The sequence below is a fragment of the Schistocerca gregaria genome, chromosome 4 (assembly GCF_023897955.1).
Source record: "Schistocerca gregaria isolate iqSchGreg1 chromosome 4, iqSchGreg1.2, whole genome shotgun sequence".
Classification (NCBI taxonomy): domain Eukaryota; kingdom Metazoa; phylum Arthropoda; class Insecta; order Orthoptera; family Acrididae; genus Schistocerca; species Schistocerca gregaria.
Window position 1 is genome coordinate 419,419,572 of NC_064923.1, and position 24,352 is coordinate 419,443,923.

The 24,352-nt window shown below is 41.0% G+C and overlaps 1 protein-coding gene across 1 annotated transcript in view; it reads right to left on the reverse strand.

Moving 5' to 3' along the window:
- Positions 1-7,200: 7,200 nt before the first annotated feature.
- Positions 7,201-24,352, reverse strand: part of LOC126267246 (DDB1- and CUL4-associated factor 13) — a 65,326-nt gene continuing 48,174 nt past the window's right edge. The window contains exons 7-9 of the mRNA XM_049972254.1: positions 15,187-15,333; positions 7,494-7,657; positions 7,201-7,337 (exon numbers count right to left, since the gene is read on the reverse strand). Of these exons, the coding sequence (XP_049828211.1) occupies positions 7,250-7,337; positions 7,494-7,657; positions 15,187-15,333 (399 nt within the window). The 3' untranslated portion in view covers positions 7,201-7,249. The remainder of the gene's footprint in view (positions 7,338-7,493; positions 7,658-15,186; positions 15,334-24,352) is intronic.

Genomic DNA, 24,352 nt, shown 5'->3' on the forward strand with positions numbered 1-24,352 from the left:
TCCAGTCCCAAACATGCTCAGTGGGGGACAGATCCGAAGATCTTGCTGGCCAGGGTAGTTGACTTACACCTTCTAGAGCACGTTGGGTGGCACGGGATACATGCGGACGTGCATTGTCCTGTTGCAACAGCAAGATCCCTTGCCGGTCTAGGAATGGTAGAACGATGGGTTCGGTGACGGTTTGGATGTACCGTGTACTATTCAGTGTCCCCTCGACGATCACCAGAGGTGTACGGCCAGTGTAGGAGATCGCTCCCCACACCATGATGCCAGGTGTTGGCCCTGTGTGCCTCAGTCGTATGCAGTCCTGATTGTGGCGCTCACAGTCCTGATTGTGGCGCTCACCTGCACGGTACCAAACACGCATACGACCATCATTGGCACCAAGGCAGAAGCGACTCTCATCGCTGAAGACGACACGTCTCCATTCGTCCCTCCATTCACGCCTTTCGCGACACCACTGGAGGCGGGCTGCATGATGCTGGGGCGTGAGCGGAAGATGGCCTAACGGTGTGCGGGACCGTAGCCCAGCTACATGGAGACGGTTGCGAATGGTCCTCGCCGATACCCCAGGAGCAACAGTGTCCCTAATTTGCTGGGAAGTGGCGGTGCGGTCCCCTACGGCACTGCGTAGGATCCTACGGTCTTGGGGTGCATCCGTGCGTCGCTGCGGTCCGGTCCCAGGTCGACGGGCACGTGCACCTTCCGCCGACCACTGGCAACAACATCGATGTACTGTGGAGACCTCACGCCCCACGTGTTGAGCAATTCGGCGGTACGTCCACCCAGCCTCCCGCATGCCCACTATACGCCCTCGCTCAAAGTCCGTCAACTGCACATACGGTTCACGTCCACGCTGTCGCGGCATGCTACCAGTGTTAAAGACTGCAATGGAGCTCCGTATGCCACGGCAAACTGGCCGACACTGACGGCGGCAGTGCACAAGTGCTGCGCAGCTAGCGCCATTCGACGGCCAACACCGCGGTTCCTGGTGTGTCCGCTGTGTCGTGCGTGTGATCATTGCTTGTACAGCCCTCTCGCAGTGTCCGGAGCAAGTATGGTGGGTCTGACACACCAGTGTCAATGTGTTCTTTTTTCCATTTCCAGGAGTGTAATAACTGGCTCCTTCTACCAACCCCCTACATCAGATGATATAATAGCTGAGCAGTTCAAAGAAAACTTTAATCTCATTACATATAAGTACCCCACTCATACAGTAATAATTGGTGGAGGCTTAAATCTACCCTCCATTTGTTGGCAAAAATATATGTTCAAAGCCAGTAGTAGACAGAAAACATTTTCCAAAATTGTACTAAATGCTTTCTCTGAGAATTACTTTTAGTTCATGAGCCAACACAAATTGTAAATGGTTGCGAAAACACACTTGACCTCTTAGCCACAAATAATCCTGATCTATTAGAGCGCATCATGATGGATTAGAGTGCATTATGACAGATACAGGAATTAGTGAACACAATTGTGGTGAGGCTAAAAACCATATCAACCAAAACCACTAAAAATAAACACAAAATGTATCTATTTAAAACAGTAGATAAAAATTCACTTGATGCCTTCCTAAGAGAGAGTCTCCATTCCCTCCAAGCTAATTATGTAAGAGTAGACCAGATATGGCTCAAATTCTAAGCTACAGTGTCGACAGCAATAGATAGATTCATACAGCATACGGGACTGATCCACCATGGTACACAAAATACATCAGAACACTGTTGCAGAAACAACGAAAAAAGCATGCCAAATTCAGAACAACACAAAATCCTCAAGACTGGCTAAGTTTCACGGAAGCTCGAAATTTAGTGTGGGTGTCAATGCAAGATGCTTTTAATAGCTTCCACAATTAAACATTATCTCAAAATATGGTTGAAAACCCAAAGAGATTCTGGTCATATGTAAAGTACACCAGTGGCAAAAAACAGTCAATACCGTCACTGCGCGATAGTGATGGAAATGTTACCAATGATGGTGCCACTAAAGCAGAGTTACTAAATACAATATTCCGTAACTCCTTCACAAAAGAAGACAAAGTAAATATTCCGGAATTCGAAACCATAACAGCTGTTAGCATGAGTGACATAAAAGTAGATATCATAGGTGTTGCAAAACGACTCCGATTATTTAAGAAAGGCACGTCTTCCAGTCCAAATGGTGTACCAATCAGATTCCTTTGAGAGTATGCAGACACAATAGCACCTTTCTTAGCAATCATATACAACAACTCACTTGACGAAAGGTCTCTTCCTAAAGACCGGAAAGTAGCACAGGTCACACCAATATTCAAGAAAGCAAATAGGAGTAACCCATTGAATTACAGACCTGTATTTGCAGTAGGATTTTGGAGCATATACTGTACTCTAACATTATGAATGACCTTGAAGAAAATGACTTATCGATACATAACCAACACAGATTAATAAAATATAGTTCTTGTGCAACACAGGTAGCTCTTTATTCCCATGAAGTAATGAGTGCTGTCGACATGGGATCTCAAATCGATTCCATATTCCTGGATTTCCAGAAGGATTTTGATACCGTTCCTCACAAGCGACTATTAATCAAATTGCGTGCATATGGAGTATCGTCTGAGTTGTGTGACTGGATTCGTGATTTCGTCTCAGAGATGTCACAGTTCGTAGTGACAGACAGCAAATCATCGAGTAGAACAGAACTGATATCTGGTGCTCTGCAAGGTAGTGTCATAGGCTCGCTGCTGGTCCTGATTTACATAAATGGTCTACGTGATGATCTGAGCAGCCCCCTTAGGTTGTTTGCAGATGATACTGTAATTTACTGTCTAGTAAATTCATGAGACGATAAATTTCAATTACAGAATGATCTAGAGAGAATTTCTGTATGGTGCAAAAAGTGGCAATTGGCACTAAACAAAGAAAAGTGTGAGGTCATCCACATGAATACTAAAAGAAATCTAATAAATTTTGGGTATACGATAAATCGCACAATCTAAGGGCTGTCAATTCTACGAAATACCTAGGAATTACAATTACAAGCAACTTAAATTGGAAAGACCACATAGATAATATTGTGGGGAAGGCAAAACAAAGACTGCACTTTGTTGGCAGAACACTTAGAAGATGCGACAAACCCAATAAAGAGACAGCCTACATTACACTTGTCCGTCCTCTGCTGGAATATTGCTGCACAGTGTGGGATCCTTACCAGGTAGGATTGACTGAGTACATCAAAAAAGTGCAAAGAAGGGCAGCTAGTTTCATGTTATCGCGCAATAGGGTGAGGATGTCACTGATATTATTCGCAAGTTGGGGTGGCAGTCACTGAAACAAAGGCGGTTTTCTTTGCAGCGAGATCTATTTACTAAATTTCAATCATCAACTTTCTCTTCTGAATACAAAAATAGTTTGTTGACACCCACCTACGTAGGGAGAAATGCTCATCATAATAAAATAAGAGAAATCAGAGCTCGAATGGAAAGATTTAGGTGTTCCTTTTTCCCATGTGCCATTCGAGAGTGGAATGGTAGAGAAGTAGTATGAAAATGGTTCGATGAACCTTCTGCCAGGCACTTAAGTGTGAATTGCAGAGTAACCATGTAAATGTAGATAGACGTCAAAGGCCCTTTTTGTCAACTGATATGTGATGGCCACTGTTTTTTGGTATTCCCAAGGAATAATGCTCATATATTACTCGAAAAAAGGCAGAACCATGACTGGACCCTACTATGCCTCAATTGTTGGATCATTTGAACCTTGCATTAGCTAAAAAAGACCAAGGTTAGTACACAAAAAAGTGCTCTTTTACCAGTATAGTGCAGCACTTCAGCAACAACGGTTACAAAAGTGTATGAAGTGGGTTTTGAATTGGACCCTCATCCATCCTATTCACTAGACTTAGCCCAAGGGACTACTTCTTCCTGTTCCCTAACTCGAAACTTTGGTTGGGAAGAAATTTTCATCAAATGAGGAAGTGACAGTTGCAGTCAACGAGTATTTTACAGAGATTGACAAAACCTAGTTTTTCAATGAGAAGAAGAAGCTAGAGGATAACTGGACCAAACATATATGCCTCAAAAGAGACTGTTGAGAAGTAATGTGGGGTTGGGTTGGGTTGATTTGGGGGCGGAGACCAAACTGCAAGGTCGTTGGTCTCATCAGATTAGTGAAGGATGGGGAAGGAAGTCAGCCGTGCCATTCCAAAGGAACCATCCTGGCATTCGCCCAAAGCGATTTTAGGGAAATCAAGGAAAACCTAAATCAGGATGGCCGGACGCGGGATCAAACTGTCGTCCTCCCGAATGCGAGTCCAGTGTACTACCCACTGCAGCACCTTGCTGGGTGAGAGGTAAGGTGAGTTGTTTATTTGTTTATGACACAGACATTTTTCCTTACTTTTTTACTAGGCTTACCAAATTGCCCTTATATGGATAAGCTACTAAAACTTGATTTATGCACATCCCAGTTATTCAGGGTTTCTAGATTGAGATGGACAACACCAACAATGTTAATTCAATACTAATCAATGTAGTCACCATCAATGCGCAGAACAGTGCTTGCAGCAGGACAAGTATCCACACAGACAGTCTGCAGCACAACAGACTGTCTGCAAAGCAACCATTTTGAAGTTTCTATGTGCTGAGAGCAGTCCACTCAATGACATCATTAAACAAAGGGGTGGCACCACGTACTCTTTTTGGATGAGGCTAGGCTCTGTACACAACATGATGGGGATGCATCCATGTGTAGAGGCCCTAGAGAACAAAGGTTGCTGGACTGTATTGACTGTCATCCAACAGGTGCTGCACCTTACATGACAGTACGCGGTGCTGTAAAATTTGAAATTTTCCCAGTGAATCAACTGTTCAAAAAGATTTTGGGCTTGCAGCCAGTCGTCGTAAACTTCATTGCACGATATTTCATCTGGACAACTGTGAGCCATCTTCAGGTGAGCTGAATGAGGACTGACAAAGATGTTCTCCACTCTGTTATATAGTGCGCTGATGGTACTGCCTGGGTTGCAGTCGAGGTGACAGAAGGACCACACCACCCAGTGACAGCGCACTCATTGGTGGAACTGCAAGACTCAGCTGCCATCAGTATCATCGCTGGCCGCAGCTATCGAAGACTTCTGGTGTTTTCATCTCAAGCTAATTTCGGAGTTGACGGGATTCCATGCGTTATTCAATTGGTAACCACTGTCATGATTCATCAGATTTCCCGCAATGCATATTTCAATTGATTCTTTGATAATGGAGTCCCAAAAAGTTGTTGCTGTGGCCAAAATCAAAGTTTTGTCATACTCAATTGAATGTCCGTTGGAAATACAATGTTCTGCAACTGCAGACTTACTGGGTTGCAGTATGCGAATGCAACGTTGATGTTTCATACAACGCTCTTCCACTGTACGCGTTGTCTGTCCTATATAGGCTATACCACATTGATACACTATTTTGTTAACTCATGCCTTCTGCAGTAACAAATCATCCTTCATCAATCCCAGCAAATCCGAAATCTTAGAAGGTGGACGAAAAACCACTTTCACATGAAAATTATTAAGAATCCTCACTTTTTTGAAGGAGATATTTCAAATGAAGGGGAAAAAAGCTAGGGACTTGGCTGGCGCATTCTCCTTTTTATACACTTCCCAGTTCCTGGCTCTAGTTGAGAAGGCCCTCTTAATTTGTCGGGTCAAGTATCCATTGTCTCTGAACACCATCCTTAAATGTGGAAGTTCCTTAGGCAAATTCTCTGCTTCTGACACCGTATGTACCCTGTGCACAAGGATTTTAAGTACACTCATGGTTTGGGATGGGTGATGGCAACTTGAAGAATGCAAGTACAAGTCAGTTTGAGTGGGCTTATGATAAACAGAATGTCCCACCGAGCCGTCACTCTTCCGTTTAACCAAAACATCCAGGAATTGAAGGCAACCACCTTTCTCTAGTTCCATAATAAACCGAATATTGTATGTGGATGGTATTTAGATGATGGAAAAACTCCATTAACTTTTCTTCTCTGTGGGGCCACACTATGAAAGTATCATCATCATATCTCCAAAAAACAGTTGGTTTACAAACCACTAATTCAAGTGCTCTCTCCTCAAAATCCTCCATAAAAAGGTTAGCCACCAGAGGAGACAGAGGGCTGCCCATGGCGACACCATCAGACTGTTCAAAATATTCCTGGTTGTACAGCCGAAATATCATGCAATTAAGTTTACGCGACCGGCTTCAAGCCCGATATCTTTTTGAACAGTATAGGTTGCTATTGGGCACACAACACTACCACCTCTGATTTGTGTACATGGTAATTTGGACAGCAACATTTTCAATTTTGATGTGTTTAATCTGGTGGGTATGCCGTATCTTTGAGGTCTCCATGAGGTTATCTTTCAACAAGATAATAAAAGTCCACTTGTTTCCCAACCTGTCTTGACTTACCTACGAAGAACACATTTTCTAACATACTAAAAATATCTGGCCATAGGTTGCCAAGAATCTGGCATGCTACCACTTCACCAGCTGCTACAATTTATGAACTGTAGCAAAGAGTGAAGCAGCATGGAAGGGAATACCCGTATCTGTCATCCAAGATCAATTTGACTTGTTATGATTCTTGAGTTTCTCCCGGCGTATTTGATAATCAAAATGTCCACGGGTGTCCTGCCGGACTGAGCTCAGTCCATCAGTTCACCTGATGATGGAGACATGTTTGATCGCCGAAATATTGTGCCCGTTGGACACTATAGACCGGCAGTACACCCATGGATATTTTGATTAATTTGACTTGTTGTCCAGCTGGGTTAGAGCCATTGCTGCCCCAATTGTGAAACTGCATGTCACAACCACTGAGCCATAGGACACGGGATGCTTACTCAGCATTTCAACTGGTATTCATATTTAGCACAGACCGAAACATTTTAAGAAAAATTAATAAACTGCAAGTTCATAAGATTTATCATACGATTGATACTGAAATAATGGCCTGTGAATGACCTCCCTTTCAGTTGATCTGCACAGTTACACTTCTCCACAGTATTTAGTACAAGGCTCTTACGAATGAAGTGTGCATAAACACATTTCAAACCTAGGTTTCTGCAGATCTTGCACAATCTTGAAAATATTAATCATCACTCACACTAAAAACATTTACGGCAAACAAAATCCAGTAACAAGAAAGATGCCAGGTTATTTACAAGAATAAAGTCATTACCTTCAACAAAAGAAATTTTATTCTGACATGTAATATACAAAAAATGTAAATTATTCTTGTTCTTTGACAATATGCTTTTTCTTTTCGGAAATAAATGGGACAGATCCAGGTTTCGAGTGTGCACGTCTGCGGGCTTCCCTGTAAAACAGAAACACCATTTTAAAACTATAACTACAATGAAGTGGTGGTAACACAGAGCTAAGGCAGAGCTACTGATTGGTAACTAATTCTCCAGACATTCAACATAAATAAATTAAACATGAAAACCTTAGAATGATGTGCTATAAAACTCACTTTTTCTTTTGTTTCTCTTTGATGATACGATGTTCCTTCTGAGCATTGTAAATGTGCTTTGGTACTTGTCTGTGATGTGCTATGCGACGGATTTGTGGGTGTGCTGCAAATTTTGCTTTGAGTGATTCATTGTAGTTGAAAGCTGCTTTTTCTCGAGGTCGAAGCTATCGGTAAATAAAGAAGACAGTTATAATTGTCTCAATAAGCATGAATGGAATAATGTTACCTTCCATAGAGTCTACAGTGAAATTCTCTAATTTTGAGATTCTCACAAATTACAGCACATTTGTTGAGATAAGGAAAACAACATGTGCATCAAAGCCTGCAGGATCAGATCATCCTTAAAGATCTACACATAATGAAGACATTTTCCGCATAAATAACTTTAATAATATTGAATATTTAACATCTAAACAAAAACAACCAAAAATAATCAGGTAATAAGCACAGTTCATAATACAATGCAAATACCAAGGCCATTCTGTTTAGGCAGAAGCATAGATTAATATATTACTTGGAGTTTATATCAGTACGTGACAATAATATCATGCTAACATCTCGCAAATTCCATTTGGTTTTTGTTACCCTAAGCATTATACATTTTTTGTTATTAATGAAACTTAGATAATATTGTCACCTGTTTGAACCTGTATGTGATGTCTAATGCGAACAAAGTATATTTTTGCAATGTAGTCTCTCCATGTGCAATCAGTACACATTAAAACACTAAGTGTTCCTGTGACATCAAGTTGGTAAGAGTCCAAATGCACAGAATAGAGTGAAAGTGTTATCAATGCCATATTTTACACTACACAATATAATGCAAGTTTTTAGAAATAATTTGGACGTTTTCACCGCAAGTAGATGGGCCATGCAGTTATCCTGTTGTTTTTTTTAACTTTACCCTTGATTTTCATTCGATTTACAATATTTCTCCATTCTAAATTGTTTTTCATTGCAGGACACTCGAAACATTAAATAGCTGTAAATGCAATGCAGCTACACTGAAGAGCCAAAGAAACTGGTATAACTGCCTAATATCGTGTAGGGTGCCCACAAGCACGCAGAAGTGCCACAACATGACGTGGTATGGTCTCGACAAATGTCTGAAGTAGTGCTGGACTGAACTGACACTGTGAATCCTGCAGGGCTGTCCATAAATCTGTAAATGTACAAGGGGGTGGAGATCTTTTCTGAACAGCATGTTGCAAGGCATCCCAGCTTTGTTCAATAATGTTCATGTCTGGGGAGTCTGGTGGCCAGCGGAAGTGTTTAAACTCAGAAGTGTGTTCCTGGAGCCATTCTATAGCAATTCTGGACATGACAGGTGTAACATTGTCCTGGTCGAATTGCCAAAGTCCATCAGAATGCTTACATATGTGTCACCTGTCAGAGTCATATCTACATATATCAGGAGACCCAGATCACTCTAACTGCATACACACCACAACATTATACAGGGCCTCCTCCAGCTTGAACAGTCCCCTGCTGACATGCAGGGTCCATGGGTTCATGAGGTTGTCTCCATACCCGTACACGTACATCCACTCAATACAATTTGAAACGAGACTTGTCTGACCAGGCAACATGTTTCCAGTCATCAACAGTACATTGTCGGTGTTGAACGGCCCAGACAAGGTGTAAAGCTTTGTGTCATGCAGTCATCAAGAGTACACAAGTGTGCCTTCAGCTCCAAAAGCCCATATTGATGATGTTTTGTTGAATGGTTTGCATGCTGACACTTGTTGATGGCCCAACATAGAAACCTACAGCAATCTGCGGAAGGACTGAACTTCTGTCACACTGAATGATTCTCTTCAGTCATTGTTGGTCCTGTTCTTGCAGGATCTTTTCCCAGCCACAGCAATGTCAGAGATTTGATGTATTACCGAATTCCTGATATTCACAGAACACTCGTGAAATGGTCATATGAGAAACTCCCCATTTCATCGCTACCCTGGAGATTCTGTGACCCATCGCTCATGCACCGAATATAATACCACATTCAAATTCACTTAAATCTTGATAACCTGCCATTCTAGCAGCAGTAACTGATCTAAAAACTGTGCCACTAGTTGTCTTATATAGGTGCTGCTGACCACAGCACTGCATTCTGCATGTTTGCATGTCTCTGTATTTGAATATGCATGCCTATACCAGTTTCTTCGGCACTACAGTGTATTAGATGACGAACAAAATGTTGAAAACTGACAATAGCAAAAAACAACGAAGTTTTTACAATTGTGTCATCAATTTAGTGCTTGCTAACTGTTTTAATAGGTAGCTCATTAGGAGGATTCCTGAGAAAAGTGGAGGTACTCAGTTGTTACTGTAATCCAAAACTTAAGTGTCTAGATCCCTCCTCATGAAATAGGGCAGAATGTAACAGAACACATTGCTCAGGTACCACAACTACCAGTCAAAGATCCAGCTTTCTGGTATAACAGAGTGAGTAGCCGGGAGGCTCAACTGGGACATAGGTTCCACAAGTGGTGAAGAACACAATACCTCGTCTATGTGCAACAATCAGATTCTGCATTGTCCATGGCACAAATGACATCATTTGGTCACAATAAGATCCACAGCAGCACATCGAACTCCTTATAGGGAGAAGTGAAGAAATCCTAGTCTATCAGGCCGCAGCACCAAGAAAATGTAGCCACACATGCGTTTGTTTTGTATTAATAACCTAATGAAATGAATAGACTGCTACTTAATATAAAGGTGACACACTGAGTTACAGACAGGCATGATGAGAAGACTGTTACATATAAACTTTGTACCAAAGCTTTCTTCAAAATGCACACACATTCACACAAGCAAGTACACCAGAGGTGTGGCCAAAAGCTTGTATATAACAGCCTTTCATCATGCCTGTTTGCAACTCAATGTGTCATCTTTACAGTGAGTAGGACTCTATCTTTTTCATAGTATTGTTGATATTTCAACCTGGATTTTCCATTGTTTGTGTTTTGTTTTAGTTAGGACTGAAAAGAACACTGTCTGAAAACTCAGCTATGTTTCCAATCATGTACACTACAACACCACAAGCACATGCCCTACCCATGTAGAGTTTACTCCGCTTTGGTGCGTGTGACAGAAGGCACACACACTTGGCACAGCATGACAGTAGTTGATCAAGATGTTTAAACTATCTCACCTCTGCCCAAACTCTTTGCCTTTACAAATGTCTGCTTGTGTCTGTGTATGTGCGGATGGATCTGTGTGTGCGAGTGTATACCTGTCCTTTTTTTCCCCCTAAGGTAAGTCTTTCCACTCCCGGAAATGGAATGACTCCTTACCCTCTCCCTTAAAACCCACATCTTTTCGTCTTTACCTCTCCTTCCTTCTTTCCTGACGAAGCAACCGTTGGTCGCGAAAGCTTGAATTTTGTGTGTATGTTTGTGTGTCTATCAACATGCCAGCACTTTCGTTTGGTAAGTCACATCATCTTTGTTTTTAGATATATTTTTCCCATGTGGAATGTTTCCCTCTGTTATATTCACCTAATTATAAGGCAGACTGTGTGGCTAGTGTAGCCACAAGAATAGCACAAAGTCCTCATTGTAGTATGCACAGGCTCGATGCTCTTCTGTAGGCATTGCATTGGGTTGTGGCAGGGCTAATCACCATCTTTCCTTCACTGCATGGAAGAGGCCATGTGTCTGTCTGCTAACACAGGGCAAGTGCTTGCCTGCTGAAAGTGAATGATGCCATAAACCACTTGGACAGTGAGTGATGGGAACCAACTGCCACTCACTATACTGTGCTCTGTTGTATACCAACTGCTCAATGCATCAAATACACAGGGAATGGTTGCCTTTACTACTTGCGTTATTAGAAATCCAAATCAACCATTTTACTTATACCTGGGTGACAGGGCAATTTCTCAAAGCACACCTGTAATAATGATAGTATTCTGGTATGAGTGCGTGACAGCAAGGTCTTTCGTGTCTGTACCAAAATTTTATGAGAAAAGTGGATAAAGGGTGCAATGTTACTAAAAACTACAGCTATAAGATAAAAATGCACACAAACAAGCACACATATGCACACGCATACACGCACCTACAATAATCATACATGTTGTCAGATTGAAACCTCCCAGGAAAAAATAATACTGCAGATAGCTGTGGCTGGCTGATTGCTGGAATAACAAGGATAAGCCACGAACTCTGCAACACACTAAAATCTCCAGCCTAAAACCTTATGCTGGAGGCCAGACACTTCACAAAACTTTAAAATCTTTACCAGTCTTATCTTGTCAAAAGCTAAAATAGAGGGCAGCTCATCACCAAAATTCATTTCTACCTTCTCATCGCAATATAAAATGCATTCCATTAAAATGTTATGCACAGTGAGTTGAACGCCACAGGCGTCACAGACTGTGGGATCCTCTTTCCACAGTATGAATTCATGTATTAGGGAATAGTGCCCAACTCAGATGCATGTCAAGCTCACTTCATCTCTCCTGTGTGACTGGCATCAGGAATGCCATAACAAGATAGCTGTCTTCACCAACTGCAGATTATTGTACCTCACTGTCAATCACCCCCCCCCCCACCCCACCCCCATCCTCCTGCCACCAACTGCATGGATAACTGAAGCAACAGTGAACTGACAACCTGAAGGCAAATGGCACACTGATCCTGTGATCCCTGCAGCCTTCCTTGGTGGTTTGGTTCACTTGTTCATTTCCCCAAATTCCCACATGGCCCAGATAGTGATACCTGCCTCCTCTGCTGTTGAAGTACAACTGGTCATGTATTAGATGGACCACTTTCTCTGCTGGGTACATGTGTTGCAATGATTGTAGGGCACTTATGGAATCATAGCAGATGAAAAATTTTGGTCCCGAAGACCTCTTATTTGCTCAAGAGCCTTAAGGATCAAATGGAGCTGTGTGGTAAATACAGTATATTCATGGGGAAGATGAATCCTAAGACATGGTTGACGGACACTAGTGAACAGACAAGAAAGTCCCCCTTTTTTGATACCTATCTAAAATGTTTTAAAAAAAGATAAAACTATAATATCAGCCACACCCATCTGCAAATGGAAATCCTTTGTGTGACTCCCACAGGGCCTCATTGCTTCTTGTTGTTGATGACAAAAAAACCAGTGGTGATCAAAGAATGATATGGTATGCAAATGTGTTTGGCATGTACTTTGTTTTGTAGGCCTGTTACACCATGAGGAGATGTCTCCTGAAGTGAAGTTGCAGCTCACTAGCCTCAGCACAAAAACTCAGTATGGGGATGGTTTTAAAGGCCCCAGTAGCCATGTAAGGAACCCCCAACTGAAGCCTAGGAATGCCATTACATGACCAAATAGTATCACAGTGTTCCCAGAATCAGTACTCCTGGACTACTCTCAAGATTGAATGGTCACCAATGGCTTGTATCAACCTCAAAATGCCAATAGCACTTTCTGGAGATTAATATACAACAGGCTATTGGGCATTTTCCCCCATGACAGTGAGCAGACCTTCTAAACTATTCAGAGGCATGATATCTACACACAAGGCTTCGAAGAATATTACACATGTTTATACAAACCTTTCTCTCAGCACTTCGTGTTTAACTTATTTAGATCCATTTAAAGATATCTATCTCACCACTTTGAACTAGAGAAGACTGTCCCTCAGCTCATAATGTAAAGTGGGGCTGTCTTAGTTATTGCGATGGACAATACAATGTCCACAGTGAGGAATCCTGTCTTGTACCCTTTTTAGCTTTTCATGTGGTGAATTAATTTTGTTAGATTGAGGATGAAGTACAATGTTTTAATTTTTCAGGTTATTAATGTTTCTGGGTCTCACATTTGATTTTAAATTTCTAGATTGCCACATCAGATTAGGATCCTGAAAGCACAGTCCATAAAAATGTTGAATATTTTAACATGTTTTATCATAGCGATAAAACATAAGCCCATTGGTCCAGTTTTACAGACTTTATATAATCCTGTCTTGGTTATGGATACATGAGCTAAGGATCTGCCAAGCCATCTGGTTTAACACTGTTAGTTATGGTGCACCTTAGCAAATTAAGCTGGTCACTGGAAGTTTTAAGCTTGATGAGACCTTTTGGGAAATGAGTGAGGGGATGCCTTTTAGATACAGCTGTGGCTCATATTGAAAATGAAGCATCTTAAGAGTCTCAAAATTAATTTGGACTTGACAAATTCAAAATTTTGAGTGCACACTTAGTGCACAATATTTTAGATACATGGCACTATGAATGTTCAAAGTAAGAGAACATCTCAGCTGCTTACTTGTTTTCCATGACAATGTCTTCATGATCCTCCTTCCTAATAAATTCATTGTTTGTACCACAGAGCTTTAAGTATTTAAGATCCTGAACACATTCAAGCTGGAGTAATAAGAGTAAAACATTTCTCATGTGCTCCCTGTCTCTTATGGCCCTACAAGCACTAAAAGAAATATATCCAGAAGATAGAGAGCACAAATATTCAAAAGACATTTCCACTGCTTCAACAGCAGAGGAAGAAAATATCACTGTGCTAGGTATCGGAAAAATAAAGGTACATAATTAATTTTCTGTTTGTTTTCAAGCATGTCTTCAGTCTCTGTACGCAATGAAATCCCCATGCCAGAGTCCCATAGCACACCGCTAGAGCGACTAAAACAAAATGGCACTGCCCATCTCTACTTTACCAAAGTGCTGTGGGATTTTGTTTTGCAGTGCGTTATGTTGATGTGTCATGGGCATTTCAGTGTGTAGCAGGACTGCAAACATCTAGCTGCAGAGAAACAAAAATTAGTTACATAACTTTATTTTTTTCGAACTGATAATTAAAAGTTTAGGACCAACTCTCACAGACATGGAATTCTGCGAAAAGGAGACAGCTGTTACATCAGTGACAAAGGCCTGCAGGGATCACAATCTGTCATTCCGCCATAGCCTAGGAGAAATGGCTAATCGCCATGTACAATAAAATGCAACTGTCCCACCAAGGCAAACCCCTCACTTACGTCTCTGATAGAACAAAAATAATACGAATAGCTTCTGAACTGGGCATTATCTTTTATGCATGGCTTCATATCCCAGTGGAAGTGACGTATGGTACTCCTGACATATATATCACCAAACGCCACATTTAAATTTCTACAAGACAACAGGAGCTAATTTAGGTGGAAATCTGGCCACCACTGTAGCTAACAACAAGAATAAAGATAAAGTCTGTGGTGCAAATCCTGACTGGGCTATTGGCCTGATTGTAAGTATAGGGCGGCTTTTCTTCACCTTGGCACTAGGAGGGGAGGATGGTGGGCTCATCACCTAGGCTGCCTCCCCTCCCCCTCCTCCCTCCCTTCTATCCCTCACAGAGAGGTCCCCAGTACTCATTTAATAGCAGATTGAGTGGAGCTGGAACTGTCCTGAAGGGACTGGAACAAAGATAAATCACTGTCTCTATCTGAGACTGAACCTGGGACCTTGACGGCTGGGGTCTAGTGCTCTACCTGCTAGACCATCACAGACCCCCTATAACAAGAGTGATGAGGCATGTGTATGCTCTGAGGGGGGATGGATGGATGCTAAGAAGTTAAAATCAAATAATGGAAATGGAAACAGAGAGAAAGTCAACATATTTTAATGTTTACCTTACTTACTACTTATATAGTAACAAAAATGTATGTACTGTAATATCAATGTAGTGCTAGAAAGCTTACCACTCCCAGTTTTTCAGATGCCCGTGCTTTCCATATTCGAATATTCATTTCATCTGAGCCACTTAGAATGTATTTGTTATCAAGAGACCAAGCAATTGATGTCAATCTTTGCATTCGTTTTGTGTGGTAGATGTCTCTTGAATGCCCCTGAAGAAAAATTGTACAAGCATGTTTATTTGACATACAGAATGTTATCATTAAAAAAATAAAAATATTGAATACAGAACTTTATTTACATAATCATTCTCAATTACCACGCAGGATAAAGTCACACTTAAAACTTTACGCTTTGCCCTCTTAGTTAATGAGACATCACAATCAATCACAAAATTATGTAACCTCCAGATGATTGACTGCAAGTCAATCAACCAAGGAAATCAAACTCATTATTCATTCTTCTCAGTCTCAGGAGAAGATTCTAGAGCTGGTGCCTGTTTGAGAGTTGCAAGTACAGCACAGCAGTAGATCATATGGCACACCTGTCCAGTACCGCACCATCTCACTTCTGTTTATGACATTATGAGATAAACCATCAGCTCCCTTAACTTTGCTCTTAATTTTTAGTTGTTCTTGGTTTATGTTAGTGAAATGGAGTATGCTTACTGTGGATAACAGTAATTTCAGACATGGAAACGTAAGTAATAATTATTGGGCAGTTTTCTTTCCACTTATACTGACTCAGCAAATGAATGAACAAACACACAAGTGAAGGTCTAGATTGCAAAAGTGGGGAAATTCATCTTTGTTTAGGACAGTGCACCTAGAAACGAAGTGGAAAAACTGAGAGATTTGAAATACATATTATTGGGCCAGCCACACTGTTCATGATTGGTAATATCTAGACCACTGTTACAGAGAAGTTGATTCCACATGTTTCAGAACAAATTCTGTTTAAGACTGTTATGATGAACATCCCCCCCCATGAACCATGGACCTTGCCGTTGGTCGGGAGGCTTGCGTGCCTCAGCGATACAGATAGCCCTACCGTAGGTACAACCACAACGGAGGGGTATCTGTTGAGAGGCCAGACAAACGTGTGGTTCCTGAAGAGGGGCAGCAGCCTTTTCAGTTGTTGCAAGGGCAACAGTCTGGATCATTGACTGATCTGGCCTTGTAACATTAACCAAAACGGCCTTGCTGTGCTGGTACTGCGAACGGCTGAAAGCAAGGGAAAACTACGGCCGTAATTTTTCCCGAGGGCAATGCAGCTTTACTGTATGATTAAATGATAATGACATCCTCTTGGGTAAAATATTCCGGAGGTAAAATAGTCCCCCATTCGGATCTCTGGGTGGGGACTACTCAAGAGGATGTCGTTATCAGGAGATAGAAAACTGGCATTCTACGGATCGGATCGGATGTCAGACCCCTTAATCGGGCAGGTAGGTTAGAAAATTTAAAAAGGAAAATGGATAGGTTAAAGTTAGATATAGTGGGAATTAGTGAAGTTCGGTGGCACGAGGAACAAGACTTCTGGTCAGGTGACTACAGGGTTATAAACACAAAATCAAATAGGGATAATGCAGGAGAAGGTTTAATAATGAATAGGAAAATAGGAATGCGGGTAAGCTACTACAAACTGCACAGTGAACGCATTATTTTGGCCAATATAGATACAAAGCCCACACCTACAGTAGTACAAGTTTATATGCCAATTAGCTCTGCAGATGACGAAGAAATTGAAGAAATGTATGATGAAATAAAAGAAATTATTCAGATAGTGAAGTTAGATGATAATGTAATAGTCATGGGTGACTGGAATTAGAGTGTAGGAAAAGGGAGAGAAGGAAACGTAGTAGGTGAATATGGACTGGGGCTAAGAAGTGAAAGAGGAAGCCACCTGGTAGAATTCTGCACAGAGCACAAGTTAATCATAGCTAACACTTGGTTTAAGAATCATGAAAGAAGGTTGTATACGTGGAAGAACCCTGGAGATACTAAAAGGTATCAGATAGATTATATAATGGTAAGACAGAGATTTAGGAACCAGGTTTTAAATTGTAAGACATTTCCAGGGGCAAATGTGTACTCTGACCACAATCTATTGGTTATGACCCGTAGATTAGAACTGAAGAAACTGCAAAAAGGTGGGAATTTAAGGATGTGGGACCTGGATAAACTGAAAGAACCAGAGGTTGTACAGAGTTTCAGGGAGAGCATAAGGGAACAATTGACAAGAGTGGGGGAAAGAAATACAGTAGAAGAAGAATGGGTAGCTTTGAGGGATGAAGTAGTGAACGCAGCAGAGGATCAAGTAGGTAAAAAGATGAAGGCTAGTAGAAATCCTTGGGTAACAGAAGAAATATTGAATTTAATTGATGAAAGGAGAAAACATAAAAATGCAGCAAATGAAGCAGGCAAAAAGGAATACAGATGTCTCAAAAATGAGAATGACAGGAAGTGCAAAATGGCTAAGCAGGGATGGCTAGAGGACAAATGTAAGGATGTAGAGGCTTATCACACTAGGGTAAGACAGATACTGCCTACAGGAAAATTAAAGATACCCTTGGAAATACGAGAACCACTTGTATGAACATCAAGAGCTCAGATGGAAACCCACTTCTAAGGAAAGAAGGGAAAGCAGAAAGGTGGAAGGAGTATATAGAGGGTCTATACAAGGGCGATGTACTTAAGGACAATATTATGGAAATGGAAGAGGATGTAGATGATGGGAGATACGGTGCTGCGTGAAGAGTTTGACAGAGCACTGAAAGACCTGTGTCGAAACAAGGCCCCCGGAGTAGACAACATTCCATTGGAACTACTGACGGCCTTGGGAGAGTCAGTCCTGACAAAAATCCACCATCTGGTGAGCAAGATGTATGAAACAGGCAAAATACCCTCAGACTTCAAGAAGAATATAATAATTCCAATCTCAAAGAAAGCAGGTGTTGACAGATGTGAAAATTACCGAACTATCAGTTTAATAAGCCACAGCTGCAAAAATCTAACACGAATTCTTTACAGACGAATGGAAAAACTAGTAGAATCCGACCTCGGGGAAGATCAGTTTGGATTCCGTAAAAATACTGGAACACGTGAGGTAATACTGACCTTATGACTTATCTTAGAAGAAAGATTAAGGAAAGGCAAACCTAGGTTTCTGGCATTTTTAGACTTAGAGAAAGCTTTTGACAATGTTGACTGGAATACTCTCTTTCAAATTCTAAAGGTGGCAGGAGTAAAATACAGGGAGTGGAAGGCTATTTACAATTTGTACAGAAACCAGATGCCAGTTATAAGAGTCGAGGGACGTGAAAGGGAAGCAGTGGTTGGGAAGGGATAAGACGGGGTTGTAGCCTCTCCCCGATGTTATTCAATCTGTATATTGAGCAAGCAGTGAAGGAAACAAAAGAAAAATTCGGAGTAGGTATTAAAATCCATGGAGAAGAAATAAAAACTTTGAGGTTCGTCGATGACATTGTAATTCTGTCAGAGACAGTAAAGGACTTGGAAGAGCAGTTGAATGGAATGGACAGTGTCTTGAAAGGAGGATATAAGATGAACATCAACAAAAGCAAAATGAGGATAATGGAATGTAGTCGAATTAAGTCTGATGTAGCTGAGGGAATTAGACTAGGAAATGAGACACTTAAAGTAGTAAAGGAGTTTTGCTATTTGGGGAGCAAAATAACTGATGATGGTCAAAGTAGAGAGGATATAAAATCTAGACTGGCAATGGCAAGGAAAGTGTTTCTGAAGAAGAGAAATTTGTTAACATCGAGTATAGATTTAAGTGTGAGGAAGTCATTTCTGAAAGTATTTGTATGGAGTGTAGCCAAGTATAGAAGTGAATCGTGGACAATAAATAGTTTGGACAAGAAGAGAATAGAAGCTTTCGAAATGTGGTGTTACAGAAGAATGCTGAAGATTAGATGGGTAGATCACATAACTAATGAGGAAGTATTGAATAGGATTGGGGAGAAGAGAAGTTTGTGGCACCACTTGACCAGAAGAAGGGATCGGTTGGTAGGGCATGTTCTGAGGCATCAAAGGATCACCAATTTAGTATTGGAGGGCAGCGTGAAGGGTAAAAATCGTAGAGGGAGACCAAGAGATGAATACACTAAGCAGATTCAGAAGGATATAGGCTGCAGTAGGTACTGGGAGATGAAGAAGCTTGCACAGGATAGAGTAGCATGGAGGACTGCATCAAACCAGTCTCAGGACTGAAGACCACAACAATAACAACATGATGAACATACATGTGTTATAACAATCATTTATTTCAGTATTCTAGATTAGTACATAGGGACTTCAGGACATAAGTTACGCATCATACCACACTAAAGTTGGATTCACAGACATAACTAATGTGATGCCACAAACTGTATGTAGTTCCACTGCTTGCAATATGACCTCAACTGAAATCATACAGGTGAGTGTCAATGTTATAGTGCAGATTATGGCATTAGAACTGTGGCAAGAGTTAAATATAAAGCACACAAAACCCATTCATTGGATCTGAAAATAGATGTGCCCACACAATAACAGCAGAAACATATTTGGTTTCCTAATGTCCCTGATGAAGGCACAATTCTAAACAAACAAACTTTGTGAGTACTTCCTACACCCTCTGAGAAGAGGGGGATATTTATTTTTTTGAGAAGGTGTGCTTTAGACTCTTAGGCCATCGTAACTTCATGGTCAATGTTTGATGCGTTTGCAATTTAATATTGAATGCTGAGTAAGAAAAATGATTTTGGTCTACTAGTAAAATTTCTTTGTTTTGCCCCAATTTTTATGCTTTAATTTAGAACTTTAAAAATTCACAATTTAATTTATTAGCAAATAAGAATTGGCCTTTAATATATAAATTTTACTACCTCAATCCTTACCACTTACTTGTAATGATGGACATCCTTAATATGTGTTAAAAGTCACTAAAATGAAATACGAGGAACATAGAATTAAAAAAAAAAAAATTGCTAATTTATGTCCGAATTCCCCCCACATAATTTTTAACTTCAGATAGAGATTTAAAAAAGACAGCTGTCCAAAACCACCCAAATCCATAGGGTACCTTCTAACACTAGTTATCTTTCTGGCAAGGATCGGTACACATAAATTTTCTGTTTTTAGCAATGATTTTGTTGATATTCCTAGCTGGAGTTTCCATTGTTTGATATTCTGTTTTTAGGCTATTTTATTCATTAAACATATACCCCACTACATTTGTTACACACAATGTAATGTAACAAACCTATCCAAGTTAGAATGAAAATAACCTCAAAACGATCTGAAATCACCCCATTTGAAAGTAACTGATGTTTTGAACCTGATGTTGGCATATCACATCATGACTGATATCAGTACCGAGTATTTTGAGTCCACATATTGTTTTTCTCATAAAAGATGTGGACATCAGTTTTGAGTGAAGTTTAATGAAACTGTTCTAAGCCATGTAGTGGTCTAGTAATTACTACCAGGTCATCAGCAAAGATGAAATTTATGATATTGTTTCATTTAGTTTTTGTCCTTATATTTATTCCAGGCACTTCTTTGTGTCAAGTTCTGATAACCGGATACAGTAACAAATTGAAAATGAGTGGAAGTAATCCATTACCTTGCTTTACACCCATTTTTGTTTCAAAAGATCAAGAGATTGTGTTTCTTCCAGCAGCTGGAGGAGCATTCCAGACAACACCTCCATAAGTTATCCAACTTGCTGACATCCTACTGCTGTGTCAGGGCACCACTATCCAATCCCTATCTTACGCACAGTGTTCCTCCTTGTACACCTCTCATAGCAATAAAACCCTGCCTAGCTGACCTTTTCAACTTGCCGCATCCCCCAAAACTCCCTATCAACACTCCACCAAATCTAGAACCGAAACATTCCCATAACACTGTTGTTAACCTTTCCACCAAAATCATCAGCTCCGCACAAGTTTCAGTCCTATCTCAGGGCCTCACCTTTAGCCCTACACTGAAATTTAATCATGCTGTAACTGTCGAATATCTACTCTCCTTCTTCCAATACCTGCAATGGAAGCATTTCTTTGCCACCAATCTCTCCAACCAAAACCAAGCTAACTCCAACACTGAACCCTGCCTCTTCTATTTCATACCACCATCTAACTGAGATCCTCCCCGGTTCCACATAACCACCTGCTGGAATTCCGTACCTCAAACTTAGCCTCGCCATCCTTCCCCAGGTCGGTTCCTCTGAACAACCGTCTTTAAGCAGAGGAGAGAATAACCATACACAAACTCAAAACAAATCCTGACCTAATCATTCTACCTGCAGACAAATTCCACCACTGTTGTAATGAATCGCAGAAGGACTCTGCCACCTATCTGACTCCTCCACCTATAAACTCATCCAGAGTTATACCATCCAAGAAGTCCGCCACAACCTCCAATCCCTCCTTAGAGTCGTAGGCCCTTTCCAGAACCTTTCCCCTGACTCCATTTCCCTCCTCACACATATGAAACCTGCAAACCTACCTACATGTTTCTCAAAATCCATGAACCCAACAATCCTGGATGCCCCAATGTGGCTGGTTATTGAAAGAATTTTGGCCCGCATTGACCAAAGTCTCCAACAAACTGCCCGTAATCTAGCCTCCCGCGTCAAAAATACCAACCACTTCCTTCATTAACTCTCCACCATCCCCACCCCTTTACCTCCTGGATCCCTACTCATCATTGTTGATGCCACCTCCCTATACAGCAACAAGCCCCATACCCATGGTCTTACCACTACTGAACTCTACCTTTTGCAATGTCCTTCAGATTCCAAACCCACTACCTCATTCCTCATACACTGTACTAACTTTATCCTAACCTATGACTACTTCTGTTTTCAAGGGAATGTCTACAATCGAAACTGTGGCACAGCTATGGGCACCCGCATGGTACCCCCCTTATGCCAACCTGTTTATGGGCCATCTAGGGAGGTCATCCTAGCCTCCCAAACTGCCAAACCTCTAGTATGGTTCAGGTTCATTGATGATATCTTCATGATCTGGACTCAGGGCCAAGACACCCTATCTTCATTTCTTCATGACCTCAACACCTTCTCTCCCATCCACTTCACCTGCACCCTGCCAACCCAGCATGCCACCTTCCTTGATGACAACCTCCTCCTCCTCTCTTATGGCTCCACCCACACCTCTGTCCAGATTAAACTCACCAAACACCACAGTACCTGCATTTCGATAGCACACATCAAAAAGTCCCTCCCATACAGCCTGGCCACCCGAGGATGGTGTGTCTGCAGTAAAAAGAACTCCCTTGTCCAGTATGCTGAGGCCTCACTAAGGTTTTCACAGACAGGCACTATCCCCCAGATCTACTGCACAAACAGATTTCCCATGCCATTTGCCACCACCAATCTGCCCATCTTTCCCCTCTCCTCTCCTTTCTATCTCCTTTTCTCATTATCTCCCTGCCCCACAACCTCCTGACACTGTATCTGTAGGCATTCTAGTAGCTGCAGACTCTGCCAGACAGCAGCTCTCTCTCCCCCTACCTGTACGCTACTATCCCTTCCCCTTCCCCACCTCCTCCAGATTGCTGTTGCCATCCCACGTGATAGATGCATTCTGTAAGTAGCAATCTATCTTTTCCAGTTTGTTGTTTCTTAAAGTCCGTACTTTTGTTATCCAACACCTTAATAATGTGATACATTGGAGACGATGGTTGGTCAATCAAGTCATAGCCTTTTTCGAAATCTACAAATGTGACCATTGTGCAAATTCACTCACAGTATCGTATATCTTGAGGTTTCAGACCTGTACTTGATAAAATCAGCTAGATCGAAATTACACCTGGCATCCAACTACCTTCCTCTTAATCTGTTGCTCTAATCAGTTAAGAATACCATGGGACGAGTACTTTGTGAGTGACTGGCAGAAAATAAATACCTCATCCCTCATGTTGCCTTTTTAGAGAGACAGTAAATCCGAGCAGTTTTAAAATCAGTATGTATAACGTTGTTCCCACATTTACTCATAATCATGACGTGTAGTATGTCAATCATTAGTTTTCCTTTGATCTTGAGTGTCTCAGCAATTATACTGTCTTCCTCCAGTGTGTTATTGTTTTTAAGATATATGCGTAGTATGCCAGTGAAGCTGGGTCTCAGTTTGGCATCAATCTGTGATGTTATAATTTTTCTGTAGCAGAGTCACAGCTGTGTAGTTTCTCATATATGTCACAGTTAGCTTGTGTGTTCATCCTAAGTGTTCCCTCTGTGCAAAGGAAACAAATTCTGGGCAATTTCTAAAGTGTTTGTTCTTCCGTAAAAGTCATGCAGAAATTTTTGTTGTTCTGACATCATTACAAACTTCATCCACTCCATTGGAATGGTATTGCGTTTAATTTAACCAATTGTTTTGGATGTTTTCCTTTTATTTCTATGTAGACTTTTGTGGCCATTCCAATTTTTCTATGCTTGGATGCAGAATTCCAAGTCTCTACAGTATTCTAAGATCAACAAATGCTTATGCCTTGTGGAGGTATACCAAGTTTTCTTGCTGATTCTTGAATGGTCCCAAAAAGTGTATCTCATATTTGTGTGCAATGACTGTATAAATTCAAATGCATTTCTTTTAAGTATTCTGGGTTAATGTGTAATATTCAAGGTTTGTGACAGTTTTTCTGGTTAGGTCTGAAGCAGATTTTCAGTTGCAAGAAATGATTATATGAAACCTTGATAACCCTTGCATACTAGCAAATGTTTGACTTCCAGAAAGAATTTAATAATGATCGCTACACGGTCAATTTGGTGTTCATACATGTAAGTGATAGTAATTTCCAAGTGGTCACTTTCTGTGGAAGTTTTTTAAAATGTGTGGACATTAGCTAAAGGGTATACATTTATTAAGCGCTGTCCATTAGCATTTGTCTTCTTGTGTGGTGAGAAATTTCTGACGGTGTGGCTATTTTTCCATTTTATACCAATTTGTGTATTAAAATCTGCAAATAGGATGTTAACATGGTGTCCAGACATCTTCTGCAGTGTTCGTTCAAGCTGTGATCAGAACTGTTTTTGTCAGGTTTATTGTTTGCTGGAGCATGTGTGTTCACCAACGTATAGGTCTTCTTGACACATTTAACTGTGAAAAGAGACTGATGAAGGCAATGTGAAATTTACCATCTAACACTGGACAGTAGTATGTATATGCAGTAGCCAATATATGTAAATTGCTGTTTATGT